The 15,579-nt window shown below is 57.0% G+C and overlaps 2 protein-coding genes across 14 annotated transcripts; one reads left to right on the top strand and one right to left on the bottom strand.

Annotated features, from left to right (window-relative positions):
• Window positions 1-650: 650 nt before the first annotated feature.
• LIN37 (lin-37 DREAM MuvB core complex component) lies at window positions 651-6,376 on the bottom strand. Of its 7 annotated transcripts, none has more exons than XM_090052531.1 (9): window positions 6,018-6,376; window positions 5,310-5,460; window positions 5,164-5,207; window positions 5,028-5,057; window positions 2,603-2,688; window positions 2,169-2,353; window positions 1,810-1,956; window positions 1,278-1,351; window positions 651-1,113 (listed from the first exon to the last, which is right to left on the bottom strand). In XM_090052531.1, the coding sequence occupies exons 1-9, from the start codon at window positions 6,359-6,361 to the stop codon at window positions 1,032-1,034; spliced, it is 1,143 nt and encodes a 380-aa protein (XP_089908657.1). In that variant the 5' UTR covers window positions 6,362-6,376; the 3' UTR covers window positions 651-1,031. The 7 variants fall into 7 exon arrangements, with proteins under 7 accessions (XP_089908657.1, XP_089908658.1, XP_089908659.1 ...); XM_090052532.1 differs by having other exon boundaries at window positions 5,164-5,214; window positions 5,310-5,423; XM_090052533.1 differs by having other exon boundaries at window positions 5,310-5,385.
• Window positions 6,377-6,528: 152 nt separating this feature from the next.
• PROSER3 (proline and serine rich 3) lies at window positions 6,529-15,188 on the top strand. 7 transcript variants are annotated; one of them, XM_090052408.1, is made up of 12 exons: window positions 6,529-6,954; window positions 7,062-7,207; window positions 7,313-7,449; window positions 7,784-7,842; window positions 8,116-8,180; window positions 8,884-8,960; window positions 11,898-11,978; window positions 12,384-12,532; window positions 13,236-14,066; window positions 14,142-14,319; window positions 14,777-14,858; window positions 15,032-15,188. In XM_090052408.1, the coding sequence occupies exons 1-12, from the start codon at window positions 6,751-6,753 to the stop codon at window positions 15,102-15,104; spliced, it is 2,082 nt and encodes a 693-aa protein (XP_089908534.1). In that variant the 5' UTR covers window positions 6,529-6,750; the 3' UTR covers window positions 15,105-15,188. The 7 variants fall into 7 exon arrangements, with proteins under 7 accessions (XP_089908534.1, XP_089908535.1, XP_089908539.1 ...); XM_090052409.1 differs by lacking the exons at window positions 14,142-14,319; window positions 14,777-14,858; window positions 15,032-15,188 and having other exon boundaries at window positions 13,236-13,505; window positions 13,627-13,836; XM_090052413.1 differs by lacking the exons at window positions 14,142-14,319; window positions 14,777-14,858; window positions 15,032-15,188 and having other exon boundaries at window positions 12,384-12,475; window positions 13,486-13,505; window positions 13,627-13,816.
• Window positions 15,189-15,579: the final 391 nt, after the last annotated feature.

Raw genomic sequence — 15,579 nt, 5'->3', positions numbered from 1 at the left:
GGGTGGTGGGTGTGTGGGTTGGACACCTGGGTTCTGTGGGGGTGGGGGCCGGTGTGCACACATGGGCTCCCTGGGGGGAGAAGAGCGCGTCCTGGCTGCCTGGGTTGTGTGTGTGGGTGGATCCTATGTGTGTGCGTGTCCCCCCATCCCGGATGCTGGGTTCTTTGTGGCACAGGCAGGTGTCCCAGATGCCTGGACTGTGTGTGATGTGTTGTGCTCTGTGTCCCAAACACCTGGTCCACGCACCAGGGTGGGTCCTGGACCCCTGGGTCCACTGCATGTGTGTGTGATGGGTTGTGTGTGCTAGGCACCTAGGTTGCGTGTCCCAGACACCTGGGTACTTCATTGGGTGATCCTGGACACCAGGATCCTCTAAGGGCATGTCCCTACCACCTGGGTTCACTGGGGGGCAGACCCAGCACCGCTGCGCATATGTTCCTGGCTTGGGTGTGATTCTGCCACCTGCCCACATGCGTGTGTGTACACACGTGGGCAGCAGGCCCAGCCTCCCCCTCCTTCTAGGCAGGGAGTGTACCCCAGCCCTGCCCCCTCCCAGCCTACCAGTGACAGGTAGGCTGGGGTGTGAGGGGAAGGTCCCAAGCTCCACCCTCTGGTGACATCACACACTGCCCCCCCTCACAGAGGAGACCCAGGTGTTATGGCAGTTTATTGGCCAGGTGGAGTACAACAGGGATGCCCCCCCACTTTGGGGAAGGGACCTGACCGGAGGGAAGGGGGGGCGCTTATCCCAGAGGAAGGACTTAAAGAGACGGGGGAACAGGAGGTGGGGTTTACCAAGGGGGCGGAGCTTATCCTAGAAAATTTAAAGGACAGGACAGGAAAAGAACAGTGGGGATGCTTAAGGGAGTGGGGCTAACCTCAGAAAAGGGATTTAAAGAGAGAGGGCAGTGGACGACTGGGATTTAAATATACAGGACAACAAAAGACAAGGTTATCCCAGGGGAGGGATTTAGAGGGGTAGGGCTGGGTGAAAAGGCGTGGCCTGTCCAGAGGGGGTGGAGCCGAGGCTGTCACTGCCGCTCGTACATCTCCTTGAGAATCTTCATGCTTTCAGCGTAGCGCAGCTGGTTGCGGTGAGAAGCCTCCTTCCACCTGGGGTAGGACAAGGGGGATGAAAGGGGGGGGACAGGACCCCCAGTACCCTCCCCACCCAGAGAACCCAGGTGTTCAGGCTCCCAAGGCCCCTGCTCTCACCCCCCAGCCCCACCTCCCCTCCCAGAGAACCCAAGCATCTTCCCCCCCCCACTCACACCAACCTCTGCCGGATCTTCTTCCATCGCTCCATGTTCTTGTAGATGAGGGCCGAGGTGCTCAGCACTGGGTCGGGGGGCTGTGGAGGGGGGCAGTTATGCAGGGTGGCAAGGAGAAGGGGGTCCCAGGGGGGAGCCAGTCCCTGGGGTAAGGAGGAGCCTCTCACCCCCCCAGTGGTGATCCCAATGAGGTGCCCCCCTCCCATAGCTAGGTGAGGGGTCTCTGTTTGCCCCCTACCATGCTACATCTATGTGGCCCAGATGCCTGGGTCCCGCGTGTGCGTATGTGGGACAGCTTAAAGGGACCAGGGTCTCTGGGCTCCCACCCTGCAGCCCAGGTGTCTGGGGCTGTCTTCCACACACGGGTTCTCCTCTGTGGGTCTGTCTTGGACGCCTGGGTTCTCTGTCTGTCTGGGATACTGTGTTTTGGGTTGTGGTGGTGGTGGGGGAGGACCCCTGGGTTTGCCCCAGATGCCTGGGTCCTTTGGTTGTGGGTGGGTTGCATGTGCTTGAGCTTGGGGGGAGGCAGGCTACTCACTGCGTCGGGTCGGGAGGCAGCGATGTCAGGCCCCAGCGGGGAAGGCACACGGGACCGGGTGGGCAAGCCAGGGGCACCCTCGGGCAGGGGGAATGGGGGGGGCAGCTTGTAGATGTCTGCGCCATGGCCTGGTGGCCCCTCCGGCCCCTGTGGACAAGGGAGGATGGTCAGGCCATGGCTGGATCCCCAACCCCCTGCCCCAAAGCATGCTAGCTTGGCTGGGGTGGGGGGAGGAGGGGCAGTCAGGCCAAGGCCGGACCCCTATACCAAAGCATCCTGGGAGTGATGGGAGTCAGGCTAAAGCAGGACCCCTCTGCCCCCCTTGGCCCAGTGCATGCTGGGAGCTGTCGGGGCCTCACCTCATCGTCCTCTGGCAGGGGAGGGAGGCCAGACCCGGGGCCAGGGCTGGGGGAGTGCTCCGGGTCGCGGTCCCGGAGGCCAGGGCTGTTGCGCATCCAGGCACGGCAGACAGGGTAGAGCGGTGCCGCCTCAGGGAACTGCGCCAGATCCACACTCCGATCGAACAGCTTGATCACATACGTGTCTACAAGAGGGGGCAGGATGAGGCCTGAATCAGGGCCCCCCTACCTCCCTCCCAGACAACCATGTGCCCCCTCAAGGATCAGGCCCAGATCGGGGTCCACCTCCCTGCCAGCGATGTGCCCCCCACCCTTCCAGGATCGGGATCCTCTCCTGAACACCTGGGTTCTCTCCAGCTCTGAAGCCTGGGGGTGAGAGTATTAGTGGGGGGAGCCCGGACACCTGGGTTGTCCCCCTCCCCCCCGACACTCACTCTGTCTCTGCTGGCCGCCTTCCGTCAAGCCGTCATCTGTCTCCTTCCTCTTCTTGCGCCGGTGATGGGAGAACCGAGCTGAGGGCCTAGGGGTGAGAGAGGGGTAAAACTAAGTTCTACCCCCCTCCCCCTACCACCACCCCTGATCCAGGCCCTGGGAGTGGTGTTGCCCCATAGACAACAGCTTGCCCCAGCCCGCTGTCCCCAAAGGGGTGCGATACAGAACAGAAATGCAGCCAGCTCTGTGGTGAAACCGCTGAGGAACAGCATAGAACGCTGCCCAGAGAGTTTCATAGTTTCTAGGGTCAGAAGGGACCTGAGCAGATCATCTAGTCCGACCCCCTGCCATGACAGCAAAGAGTACTGGGGCCAAACGACCCCAGCAAGATGTGCACCTAACCTCCTCTTAAACACCCCCAGGGCAGGAGCCTGCACCACTTCTCTTGGAAGCTGGTTCCAGGCCCTAGCCGCCCTGACCGTGAACTCGCGCCTCCTGATGTCTAACCTAAACCTGCCCTCTGCCAGCTTGTGACCGTTATTCCTGGTCACTCCTGGCGGTGCTCGGGGAAACAGTGACTCCCCCAGTGCCTGCTGATCCCCCCTGACTAGTTTATAACAGGCCACAAGATCCCCACTCAGCCTTCTCTTTTGGAGGCTGAACAGGTTCAGGGCCCGTAGCCTCTCCTCGTAGGGCCTGCCCTGCTGCCCCCTGACCATGCAAGTGGTCTCCTCTGGACCCTCTCCATGCTGTCCACATCCCTCTTGAAGTGCGGCGCCCAGAACTGGACGCAGTACTCCAGCTGCGGCCTGACCAGTGCCGCGTAGAGGGGGAGGATCGCCTCCTTGGACCTGCTCGAGATGCATGACAAGGTGCGGTCGGCCTTCCTGACCGCGCCCCCATACTGCCGACACGTGTTCATCTTGGAGTCAACGATGACCCCCAGATCCCTTGCCGCTTCCGTGCTGACAAGAGGGGAGTTCCCTAACCTGTAGGTATGGTGCCAGTTGTTCCTCCCCAGGTGCATCACCTTGGCTTGTCTGTGTTGAAACCCATCCTATTCTCGTCCGCCCTCCCTTGTAACCTGTCTAGGTCTGACTGTAGCCTGTTGCTACAGTCTGAGTTCTCTCCTCTAGTGTGCCCATGTCCCCCAACATCTTAGTGTCATCAGCAAATCTGAACAGGGTGCTTTTTACGCCCTCATCCAAGTCACTGATGAAGATGTTGAACAGCGCGGGCCCGAGGACGGAGCCCTGCGGGACCCCACTGCCCACGTCTGTCCAGGTTGAGAAGGACCCATCCACTACCACCCTCTGGGTGCGGCCCTCCAGCCAGTTGGCGACCCATTTGACTGTGTGGGCGTCTACACCACAGCCCCCAGTTCCTTAATGAGAATGGGGTGAGAGACAGTGTTAAAAGCCTTCTGGAAGTCCAGGAAGACGATGTCCACTGCTACCCCTGCATCTAATGATCTGGTGATCTGATCGTTAAAGGCCACCAGGTTGGTCTGACGAGACCTGCCACTGATGAACCCGTGTTGGTTGCCCCTAAGCATGACCTCCCCAGCTGGCCCCTCCTGGATGTGTGCCAGGATAATTTTCTTGAACAGCTTGCCTAGGATCGAGGTAAGAATAACCGGCCTATAGTTTCCCGGCTCCTCCTTCCTGCCTTTTTTGAAGATGGGGACCACGTTGGCCCTCTTCCAGTCCTCCGATACCTCACCAGAGCACCACAAGTGCTCATAAAGCCGTGTCAGGGGACTTGCAATGACCTCGGCTAGTTCCTTTAGAACTCTAGGGTGGAGATCATCCGGGCCAGCTGACTTGAATACGTCCAACCCCTCCAGAAGCTCCCTAACTAAATCCTCGCTAACCCGTGGCCCAGGTGTGTCTCCCCTGGGGCCCGAGGGGGGCCCAGCAGGGAGGTGGCTGTTCTGGTCCCTACTTAGGAAGACGGAGGCAAAGAAATCGTTAAACATGTTCGCTTTGCCGTCTGGTGTGACGACCAAGTTTCCCAAAGCGTCCTGCAAGGGCTCCACGTTACCCGGGACCTTCTTTTTACCCCCTATGTATTTAGAAAAAGGACTTCTTATTGTCCTTAATCTGGGAAGCTAGTCCCAGTTCCTTCTCTGCCTTGGCTTATCCAGCACCAAGATGCAGTTGGGTCTGGGGAGGGGCAGTTGGGGAATGGCTGCATATAACAGCACCAGGAGAAGACTTCCTTGGGCCCAAGACGCAGCCAGCTCTGGAAAGGAACAGCTGGGGAACGGCTGCATCTTACATCATTATGAAAGGCTTTACGGGGCCCAAGATGCAGGCAATTCTGGGCAGGAGCAGCTGGGGAATGGTGGCATAAAATGCTCCCCACCAGCTCTCCTCAAACCCCAGGACGCAGCCATCTCTGGGGTGGAGCCGTGCAGACACCTACCTCTTCCCAGCAGCTGTGGGAGAGGAGTCTCTAGAAAGAGAAAACAGAAGGGGGGGTCAAAGGGAGTGGGACCATCCTGTGCGCACCCCCGACACCTTGACCCTGGACCCCCTCACCCCTCTGGGCCTGTTCTTACTTGCCAAGTGGGTCGCTGGGTGGCTTCCCGGGATCCTCATCCATCTGCTCCCTGAACAGAGCAGACAGGTGAGGCAAGGGCCAGCCCCCCCCCGCCAGGATCCCCACTGCCACCCCGCCAACCCCCAGGATCGGGGCCGCACCCACCGCTCGCCGTCGCTGCGCTCCAGCAGGCCCTGCAGCACTGCGTCCAGGCGGCTCCGCGCGTTTGCTGTCTCCAGGTCTGCACAGCAGGGGGTGGGGGCAGAGATGCAGCTGCTTCTGGATGGGGGCAAGGCGCTGTACACCCCCCCCAAACCTGTCCCAGGTGCCCCTCGCCTAGTGAACCCAGGCACCTGGGATCTAAAAAGCCCCACTCCCACCCCCAGGGACCCCAGGTGTCTGGGCTCCCCCCACCCCTCATGCAGTTTGGGACAGGAAGTAAAGACTGACACCCCAACAACTGGGTTCACAACTGAGGCCCGCATCCCACTTGTCACCTCCGCATCGGGACTAAGGGGCGCAGCCAGAACCCCGACCCCCCCCATAGGTGGGGCCAAGACCCTAAGCCACTCCCCTACCTTCTGTAGGCGGGGCCAGGGCCTCTCCAGCTCCTCTGCAAGCCCCTGTGAGCAGCGCTAGGACCCCCTCAAGCACTGCCCCTCCCTCCGAGGGCGGGGCCAGGAGCCCTCCAGCCACTCCCTTGCCACTAGGTAGGCAGGGCTAAGACCGCAGGCTCCTCCCCTTCCCGGTGGGCGGGGCCAACCCCCAAACTCCAACAGGTGGGACCAGCCCCATGGCCCCTCCTCCCATAGGCGGGGCCAGACCCCCAAGTCCCTCCCCTACCCCCGAGGCCTTGAAGGGCCCAGCACCCACCCGGCTTCTCCACCTTGACTTTGACCGGCAGCATCCTGGGGGGCAGGGAGGCGGGAGCCTGGTCGCCCGGGATCGACGCGAGGTGGATCTGGGGGGTCGCGAGCCCCGGACACCCGAGTTCTCCACCTCCTTGTGGGCCCCGCCCCTCGTTCCGGTCTCCCTTTGGTCCCGGAGCTGTCAATCATCAGCGTCGCGCAATCCGGGCTCGCGCTGGGAAAAGTGAGCTCCCCCCGCAGCGGCCATATTGAATCCGAGGTCTCTGGGTACACTATGGAAGCCTCAGGGTTAGCGGGCAGGGCTTCATGGGAAATAGAGTCTGAAGCGGTGCTGAGTCCGGCAGCCATAGTCCTTGATCACTAGGTCTCATGGGAAATGTAGTCCTAGGCTGCTCTGCTCTGCCCTCGGCTGCCATTTTGAATATTATTGGGGCCCGCGGGGCAGCATGGGAGTCCGCGCGCGGAGCCTCACGGGCATCTTCGCCGCCATTTTGAAAGTCCGCGCGGGGCGCCATGGGAGTGGTAGTCCCCGTCCCTGGAGGCGTCGTCGGCCCGTGTCCGGTGGCCATTTTGCACGGCGGCCGCGGGGTATTGTGGGCGTGCGTGGTTTTCCCATGATGCTTGGGGGGGCCTTCCGTTGCTAGGAGACGGGTTGGGCGGTAGATTCGGTTTGCGGCGCGGCCCGGACCGCTCACCCCGGGCCGGAGCCGGCCCCGCCCCCGCCCCCGCCCGGCCCCATGGAGCGCAGGTGCGGCCGGGCCGGGGGGCGGACACCCGGACTCTATTCAGTTGCGGGGGGCAGCCATCCGCCCCCAACCGACCCCCCTCCCCGCAGCCTGGCCCTGTTCAGCCCGGACAGCCCTTTCCCCCCGTCCCGCCGCCCCCGCGGGCACTACCGGCCCTCCCCGTCCCGCCTCGCCCGCCCGGAGCAGGAGCGCACGGTACTGGGGGGCCCGCAGAGAGGGAGAGGAAGGGGGAGTTCAGAAATCTGCGCGGGGGGGCGGGGTTCGCCTGGCTCCTCCCCTGACCCCCCCCCCTTCCCTGGCAGGTGCTGAGCTCGGCCCCCCAGAGCCCCCCGACCCCCCCCGGGGGGACGCCGGCGTCCAGCTCCAGCAGCCCCTTCCCCGAGTCGTGGCCTTCGACCGAGAGCAGCTCCCCGCACAGCCCCCGCGGCGGCGACTCCGTCATTGCCAGGTGCGTTCTGGGGGGGGCACCTGGGACCCCTCCCCCGCTGGGGCCTCTCCCTGCCCCGGGAGGGCGGTGGGGGCAGGCACGGATGCCGGGGCTGTGTCCCCGCAGGTACATGGAGCGCTTCCGCCGGGGGGAGCCGAGCAGCCGCAGCCAGCGCCGGGCGCCCGCCCTGGGCCCCAGCGACGCCTTCTGGTGGCTGCAGCCCTCGCCCGGGCCCTCCCCAGAAGCAGGCGCGGCGCCTCCAGGTACTTGCCGCCCCCGCCTCGGCTCCACCCCGAGGGGCGGCGTGTGAAGCTGGAGGCAGGGGGTTTCAGGGTTCAGACTGCTAGCTTCGGCTGCTCTCTCCCTGAGGGGCCCGGGATCTCTGCAGGGGGCAGTGGGCTAGAGGAGGCCGGCGCCTGGGTCTCTCCAGCCCTGGGAGCGGAGGGTGGTGGGATCCCGAACGACTGGTTCTCTTGTGCAGGATGCTGATCGGAAGGGATGAGGGAAACTCCCTCCCCCCCCCCCAACCTTGCTTTGCTTAGTAGTGGGGGCAGTCATACTCTGGTAGCCCTCCCCACCTATGCTGTCTCCCTACAGGCTGCACAGAACCCAGACGGGCCTCCCAGGCCCTGGATGCCCCCCCACCGGACTCCCCGGTCAGTCCATTGTCCCATGGAGGGTGGGGGGAACCGGTGGGCCTTGCTGCCAACTCCTGTGTGCCCTGGACAGCCCCCCATCCCTGAGACCTGCGGGGGGGGGCAAGCCTGCCCTGCCTGCTGTTATATGCTGCTGTTCCCCAGCTGCTACACCCCAGAGCTGGCTGCATTTTAGGCTGGTGTTAGGGGGTGGGGACAAGTCCTGGGCTTTTGGGGCACTAGCCAGGAGGTGGGGCCCAGCCGTGCTCCCTAGCCGTGCTCCCTGTCCTCCAGCAGGGCTCAGACGACCCTGAGACCTGGAGCCTGCAGGAGAGGGCAGCCCAGCTGCTGCTGCGCAGGTAATGCACGCCCCCTGCTCTGTGTCTCCCAGTCGTCTTAGTCTCCCCTGCACGCTGTTCCCTAATTCTTGCCCGTCTTCCCAGCTTCTACCTATTCCTCCTCCCCTGCCCACCCAGTGTCTCCAAGTCTTTCTCAGTACCTCTGCCCAGTATCTTCCAGTTGTTTCTGTCCCCCCACCCAGTGTCTCCCAGTCCATTCTCCAACCCCCCTGTGCCTTTCCCCACCCATTTCCTCCTGGTCTTTCCCAGTTCCTCCTGCCCAGTGTTTCACAGACCTTTCTGGTCCCCCACTCAGATTCCCCCAGTCCTTCCCAGTCTCTTCCCAGTATCTCCCTGCCTCGCATCCAGTGTCTCGGTTCCTTCCAGCCCTTCCCAGTCCCTTGTCCCCAGTGTCTCCCAGTCCTCCCCAGTATCTCCGAGTCTGTCCAAACCCCCTGCCTCCTCCACCCAGTGTCTTCTGTCCTTCCCTGTCCTTTCTCCCCAGTATCTCCCTACCCTACTCAGTCTCTCCCAGCCCTTCCCAATCCTCCTTCCTCAGTATCTCTGAGTCCCTCCAAATCCCCTGCCCCCTCCACCCTGTGTCTCCTAGTCCCTTCTCCCCAGTATTTCTCAGGCCCTCCAAACCCCCTGCCCTCCCCACCAGTCCCTCCCAGCCCCCTCACAATTGCCCCCCTCCACTCTAACCTGCCCCCTGTCCCCACAGCGCCTCCTCCCTTGGCAGCTCTGAGGGGATCACCCCCCACCCCACCAGCAGCCCCCTGGCCTTGGAGCCTGACACAGGTAGGCACTGGGACAGGCAACCAAATGCACCCAGGTCTCGGGTGGTGTGGCTGGGGAATGGCCACCTATAACACTGCACAGGTCATTGGTGGGGATGGGGCTTTCCCAGTTGGGGCCCATGGGGGGGGGCAGCACTTAACTCCATCCATCCCAGGGCCCCTTTAAGACTGCTACTGTAATTCCTAGCATATCATACCCCCAAAAATAAGATGCACTACTTGTTGGAGGAGAGAACTCAGAGTCTCTTTTGCAGTTGGATGGTTTGGAATCGGCTCCGCATTTAAGACGTGTCCCTAATTATCGGGCTTCTCGTTTAAGATATGTCCCTAGTTTTCAATCACTTGGTTTGGGCAGTGGTAAACAGATACATCTGGTAATTTTGCTGTTTAAGGCAGAGTTTATTTTGGATCTTCCTTGATTCTTGATTTATAAAATGACACCACTTTCTATTTAAGGGGCAATGAATATCTTCAATAAGTAATCATTGTTAAATAATTACTTCAATGATTCCCTTATAAAACTTGTTGAATAATTTATGTGATTATATAATGGATTTAATGATGATTATCCTGTTAAATGACCTTTGCTAAATAACCTGCACAATTATTCTTGTCAACTAACACTCATTAAATAATCCCTTCAATTTTTAGACTCATTATATTATAACACCCATGATTATTAGCCCATTAAATAACCCACACTAAATAATCTCCATTCTTATTACTCTATCAATTAACTCTTGCTAAATACACCCTGTGATGGTTAGACCCATTATATAATTCCCATGATTATGACCACATTTAACGAGGGTTTTTAATAATTCTCACTATTTTATTTATTAGATAATTCTTGTGAAATAACCTGTGTGCTATTAGATAATCCTTATTGAATAATCCCCACAGTAATAATTCTGTTGTTTAATCTTTATTAAATAATCCCAGTGACTGTTATGCGTTAACCCTTGTTAAACAATACCCAGGGTGGTCCTACCCATTAGATAATACTTGTTAAATAATTGGTGCTTATTCTAGTGTTAAATGCTCCTTATTAAATAATTCTTGTAGTTGTTTTCCCTATTAGATAATCCTCATCATATAGTCACCATTATTATCCCCATAATCTCTGCAGTTGTTATCCATATTTGATAATCCTCATTAAATAACCCCTGTAATTGTTACCTTGATATATAATCCCTGTGATTGTTATCCTGTTAGATAATCCTTGTTAAATAATATCCACAATTGTTATCCATATTTGTTAATCCATGTAAATAATCCGTTGTTGTTGTTCTGTTTGGTAATACTCATGAAATAATCCCCACAATTATTATTTCATTAAATAATTTCTGCAGTTGTTTTCCCATTAGATAATTCTTGTTAAATAACCCCAACAATTGTTAACTCATTAAATAATCTTAGTTGTTATTGTTTTGTTAAATAGTCCTCTTTAAATAATTTCTGCAATTGTCATCTCTGTTAGACCTTTCTTGTTAAATAATAGTTGTGATTAAATAATACTCATTAAATAATCTATGTTAAATAATCCCCATAGTTATCTTCCATGCCAAATAATCCTAATTCAATACTCCTTACAATTGTTATACTTAAATATGATTAACTAATTATTGTAGCTATCCCTGCAATTTTTATCCCTTTTTAAATAATTATCATTTAATAATCCCTAAAATTGTTCTGTTCATTAGATAATTATCATTAAATAACTCATATAATTTATTGTCCCTGTTAAAAGATTCTCATTTAAATAATCCCTATGAATGTTATATTTGTTAGACGATTATCAGTAAATAATTGCTTTAGTTATCCCTGTTAGATAATTCTTATTAAATAATCCCCATGAATATTAGGCTTGTTATTTAATTAATTCAATAATTCCCAGTTATTCTTGTTTAGGCAATTAGATAATTCTTTCTCTTTTAATAACATATGCAGTTATTATACCTATAGAATAATTCTTGTGCTTATTCTACTTGTATGAATCTCATTAGGTAACCGCCATTTAAATATTGCTCGTTAGATAATCTCTACAGTTGCTATACCTGTTAGATAACCCTCATTTAATAATTTATTGTGATTTATTACATCTGTTGAATAATCTTCAAGATTATTAGACTTGCTAGATAATCTTCATTACACATCCCCAAGTGTTATATTGTTAACTAATTCTCATTAAATATTCCCAAGTGTTGTACTGTTCAGTGATCCCCATTAACCCCTGTTTGTAACCCCCTTAAAAAATCCTTACTATATAATCGCTGCATTTATGATTATAATTCGTGTGTTGAGATTGACATCCAATTCAATTATAATATCATTATAATTATCATTATTATTATCATTACTAGCCAATTGCCTGTCAAGAATGATGGGGACAGGGAGTGGTGAGGATGGAGCGCTGCCACCCAATGCCCTGTGTTGCCACTGCTCTGCTTCTGGCCCCGTGTAAGGCTGCTCTGTTGCCGCTATCTGCAGGGAGCAGGCTGCTGCGTCTTCGCTCTGTTCCTGCCATTGTGGTGGCGCAGTGCCACCGCCTCCTGTCGGGAATGCTGTTGGAGCACTCTGGTTGTTTCAGACAACCAGTCAGAGTAGAATAATGCGTTACGGACAGACAGACAGACAGGCAAAGGCTTTTATAATATTATAGTTATTATATCGATTATAATACAGTAATTATTAGTTTAATTCCTGATTTCATTAGAACAAGCTGCCCAGCATTTCCAAGCCTGACTTACTTATGAAACTACCAGCCCTCGAATGCAGTAGCCATCCTTAGCAAATAAACCCTAACTTCATTAGGGTTTGTTAGCGGCTGTCTCCTTTCCCTGGCTTGTAGACAAGGTCACAATGAATATTCATTAAGTGGGTCACCAAGCCTGGGGACTTAGTAGTTCTCATTTGTTCCTCTATTGTCTTTAATTAGCTGCAGGTTTTTTACGCAGGGAGCCAGGAAATGAGGTGGCCCCAGAATTTGGAGCTAGTAGAGCTGGTCCTCTCACTTTCGGTGAGTGCCTCGAGCCAGTAACGTCTCCCTGGAGGGATTCTGTTATCTTCCAGGCCCCCAAATATGCTTCATTTGCATGCTAATGAGGCAGGAGAAAGAAACGCCCCTGCGATGTACTAAGTTTCATTCCTTCTCTCCCCATGGGTGCCTGCACCTTCCCAGAGCTGGCTGCATCTTGGCCTCTAGCAGGCCTTTCTCATGCAACTGTTCTATGTGGCTGGAGCAGGCCCACCCCAGAGCTGGTCGCATCTCAGCCTCTAGGAGGAGTTTTCTAGAGCATCAGAGGCTTCTGGAAAGGGCACAGGCCCAACGAATCTTTCCCATGATGCTCTAGGACCCACATCATTACCCCCTGCCTCTCTGGTGCTGCTTTATATCCATCACGCCTCCTGTTGCCCCCCTCAGGGTCTTTGCCGGCCTCCTGCATCCTACAGTTCTCTTCCCTGCGGCCTGAAGATGACATCTTGTTCCAGTGGCGCCTGCGCCGGAAGATGGAGGTGGCAAGTGAGGGTACCTCGGGGGCTTGGAGGACTCTGGGTGTCCCCCCATGCAGGGTAGGAGCCTGGTGGTGGTGGGGGGGCTGGGTTGTGGTAGTCTTTGAGGGCGTTTTCAGGCTGCCTCACCCCAGAGCCAGTTGAATCTCCCATTGGGTGAAGTAGATTGGTGTAGTGTTATATGTAGCCATTGTCCAGCTGTTTCCCCCAGAGCCAGCTGCATCTCCCACTGAATGAGGTAGACATGCGTAGTGTTATGTGCAGCTGTTCCACGCCAAAGCTGGCTGCATATCCTCTTATGTGAACGCCCCCACAGCAGCGTTACATGCAGCCAGTCTCCAGGTGTTCCACCCCAGAGCTGGCTGGATCTTAGCTCTATGTGATCCCCATCCAGGCAGCATTATTTGTATCCATTCACCAGCTGTTTTCACCCCAGAGCTGGTCACATCTCCCACTGGAACCACTGTATGCAGCTGTCATGTAGTTCTTTCCCGTCCCCAAGTCAGCTGCATCTCCCACTGGGTGAGAGAGAGGTGTGAGTAGTGTTATGTGCAGCTGTTCCACCCCAGAGCTGACTGCATCTCAGCTCTATGTGACCCATCCCCCCAGCAGTGTTACACACAGCTCTTCCCTAGCTGATCCACCCCAGAGCTGGCTACATCTTGGCTGTAGATGGTTTTATGGGGCTCTGGGGTCTCTGCCCACCACCATAACACCACCCCGCCGCTCTTACACCCCCCCCTTTACCCATCTGCCCCTGCAGGGTGACTCGGAATGGCTAGGCCTTAGGGCAGCATGGAGCAGCAGAGACAGTGGTCCCCAGGCCCCCCAGCAAGGGGTGGGGTCTGCTGGGGGTGGTGGGGTCTGCCCTCCAGCAGACCATGCCCCCATACAGCTGGCACCGGCACCTGCCCCTACCCCCTCCTGGATGTCTGGGGCAGATGGGGAGAGCTCCCATGATGCTCCAGGGCCTAGCAGGGGGACTCTCATGATGATTTCCCATGATGCTTCAGGACCTGATAGAACTGTGCAGGTACCCAGCTCCCATGATGCTATGGGGTCCAGTGCAACAGCACAGAGACCCAGTTCCCATGATGCTCCAGGACCTAGCAGGTGGACACGGCTGACACCGTCCCATGATGCTTTGGGGCCAGATGGAGCGGCACAGAGACCCAACTCCCATGGTGCTCCAGGACCTAGCAGGTGGACACGGCTGACACCGTCCCATGATGCTTTGGGGCCAGATGGAGCGGCACAGAGACCCAACTCCCATGGTGCTCCAGGACCTAGCAGGTGGACACGGCTGACACCGTCCCATGATGCTTTGGGGCCAGATGGAGCGGCACAGAGACCCAACTCCCATGATGCTCTGGGGCCCAGCCAGTCACTGCCCGCTGGCCTTTCCCACAATTCTCTGGGGCCTGGGAGACCCAGCTCCCAGGCTGCTTCATGGCCAGGAGGACCAGCCCAAGAGACCACATCCCATGATGCCTGGCAGCAGGACCCCCAGCCCAGGAGCCAGGCCAGGCCACGATGTGGGGGCAGGGGTGGCCTGGAGCACCCCCCCCAGGCTGTGCGTGGGGCCCTGGGGCAGGTATGGGGGCCGGGTGTTGAGGGATGGGCAGAAGCGCAGACTGGGGGGCAGTTAACTCCCTATCTTCCCCTGCAGGTGATCGCTGAGCGGCTGCTGTCACCCCCCGTGGGGCAAGAGGAGCCTGTAGGCCCCCTGGGGCAAGAGGAACAGTCTGTGGCCCCCCTGGGGCAGGAGTCGTTCCCCCCAGGTCAGGAGCCAGCCTCCCACACTCAGCTGCTGGGGCTGGCAGCCCGGCTCCTGCAGGAGGCGGAAGGTAGGTGGGTAGATACGGTGTGAGGGGGCAGTTCCCAAGGAAGAAAGGGGGTGTGGGGACAGGCCAGGTGATCCCTGAGAGGGCAGGGAGGAGGTGCTGGGCATGTCTGGAGTGGAACAGGAGTGTCCCCCTGGGGTTGGTTCAGTATGGGGGACAGGACACACAGCACAGGGCAGCTGTTGGGGGCAGGGGAGGGCCTGGGTGGGTTCCAGAGTGGGTGCAGGGAGCAGCTGGGCATGTCTGCTGAGGAGAATCCCCCCTGGGGTAAGTGCAGTACAGGGGGCATGATGCACAGTGTCCAGGGGAGGGGCCGTGGCAGTTCCTAAGGGGGTGGGAGAGGGTCTGGGCATGCCTGCAAAGGAGGAGAATCACCCTGGGGCAGATGCAGTGCAGGGAGCATGACACACAGTCCCTGATGTCTGTCTGTCTGTCTGTCTGTCATGTCTTGCCTCCCCAGACTCGGACGGCGCTGAGTTTGAGGCTGACCCACTGCTGCAGGTTCTGCGGGGCCAGCGGGAGGTGCTGCGCCGGTGCCTGCGGTAAGGACCCCACCCCAGAGCTGGGCATAGCCCTGTGCCCCTGGGGCTGTGTTCTATGGGGTCTCCACCAGCTGTCCCACCCCAGAGCTGGGCACAACCCCATGCTGTCTATACAATGTTGTAGGCAGCTCTGGAGTGGAACAGCTGCATATATCTCTGTGTTCACAAAGCAGTGTTCTATGGAGCCGTTCCCCAGTGCTGCACCCCAGAGCTGGGTGCATCTCCATCTTTCCTGTGCAGTGCTAATTGCAGTCATGCCCACCTGCTCCACCCCAGAGCTGGCTGCACCTGGATGATGGATGTGATCTCCTTAAGTTAACCCTTTGTTCCCCCCAGGGCCGTGGACCTCAAGGTGACACAGCTGGGGGGGGGCAGGCCTGAGCATGATGGCTCCCCCTGCTGACTGCCCCCCTTCCATCTCAGCACAACCCGGTGCTGGGGGGCAGGGGGGCTGGAGGGGTCCCTCCCCCAGCGGGGCTGGAGCTGTGCAATAAATATAAGTGTTGTTCATTGGAGCTGGCAGTGTTTAATGGGGGGTTCTTGGAGCTGCACTCTTGTGTCACATGCCCTGTAGTGCCGCTGGCTGAGGGGATTCTCTCCAGGGCAGCTGGGTTGACAACGTGACAGTGGGGGTGTGCCCCTACCCCAGCTGCATCTCCTGCAGCGCCCACGCAGGGGAGCCTCGCACACGCTGGCTGCACAACTGAGTGCAGGCCCTCAC

Source organism: Crocodylus siamensis, chromosome 6 (genome assembly GCF_052110815.1).
Source record: "Crocodylus siamensis isolate JL-2025a chromosome 6, ASM5211081v1, whole genome shotgun sequence".
In the NCBI taxonomy this organism is placed as follows: Eukaryota; Metazoa; Chordata; order Crocodylia; family Crocodylidae; genus Crocodylus; species Crocodylus siamensis.
Note: the sequence above shows the minus strand (reverse complement) of the source record. Positions and strands in the feature narration are given on the sequence as shown.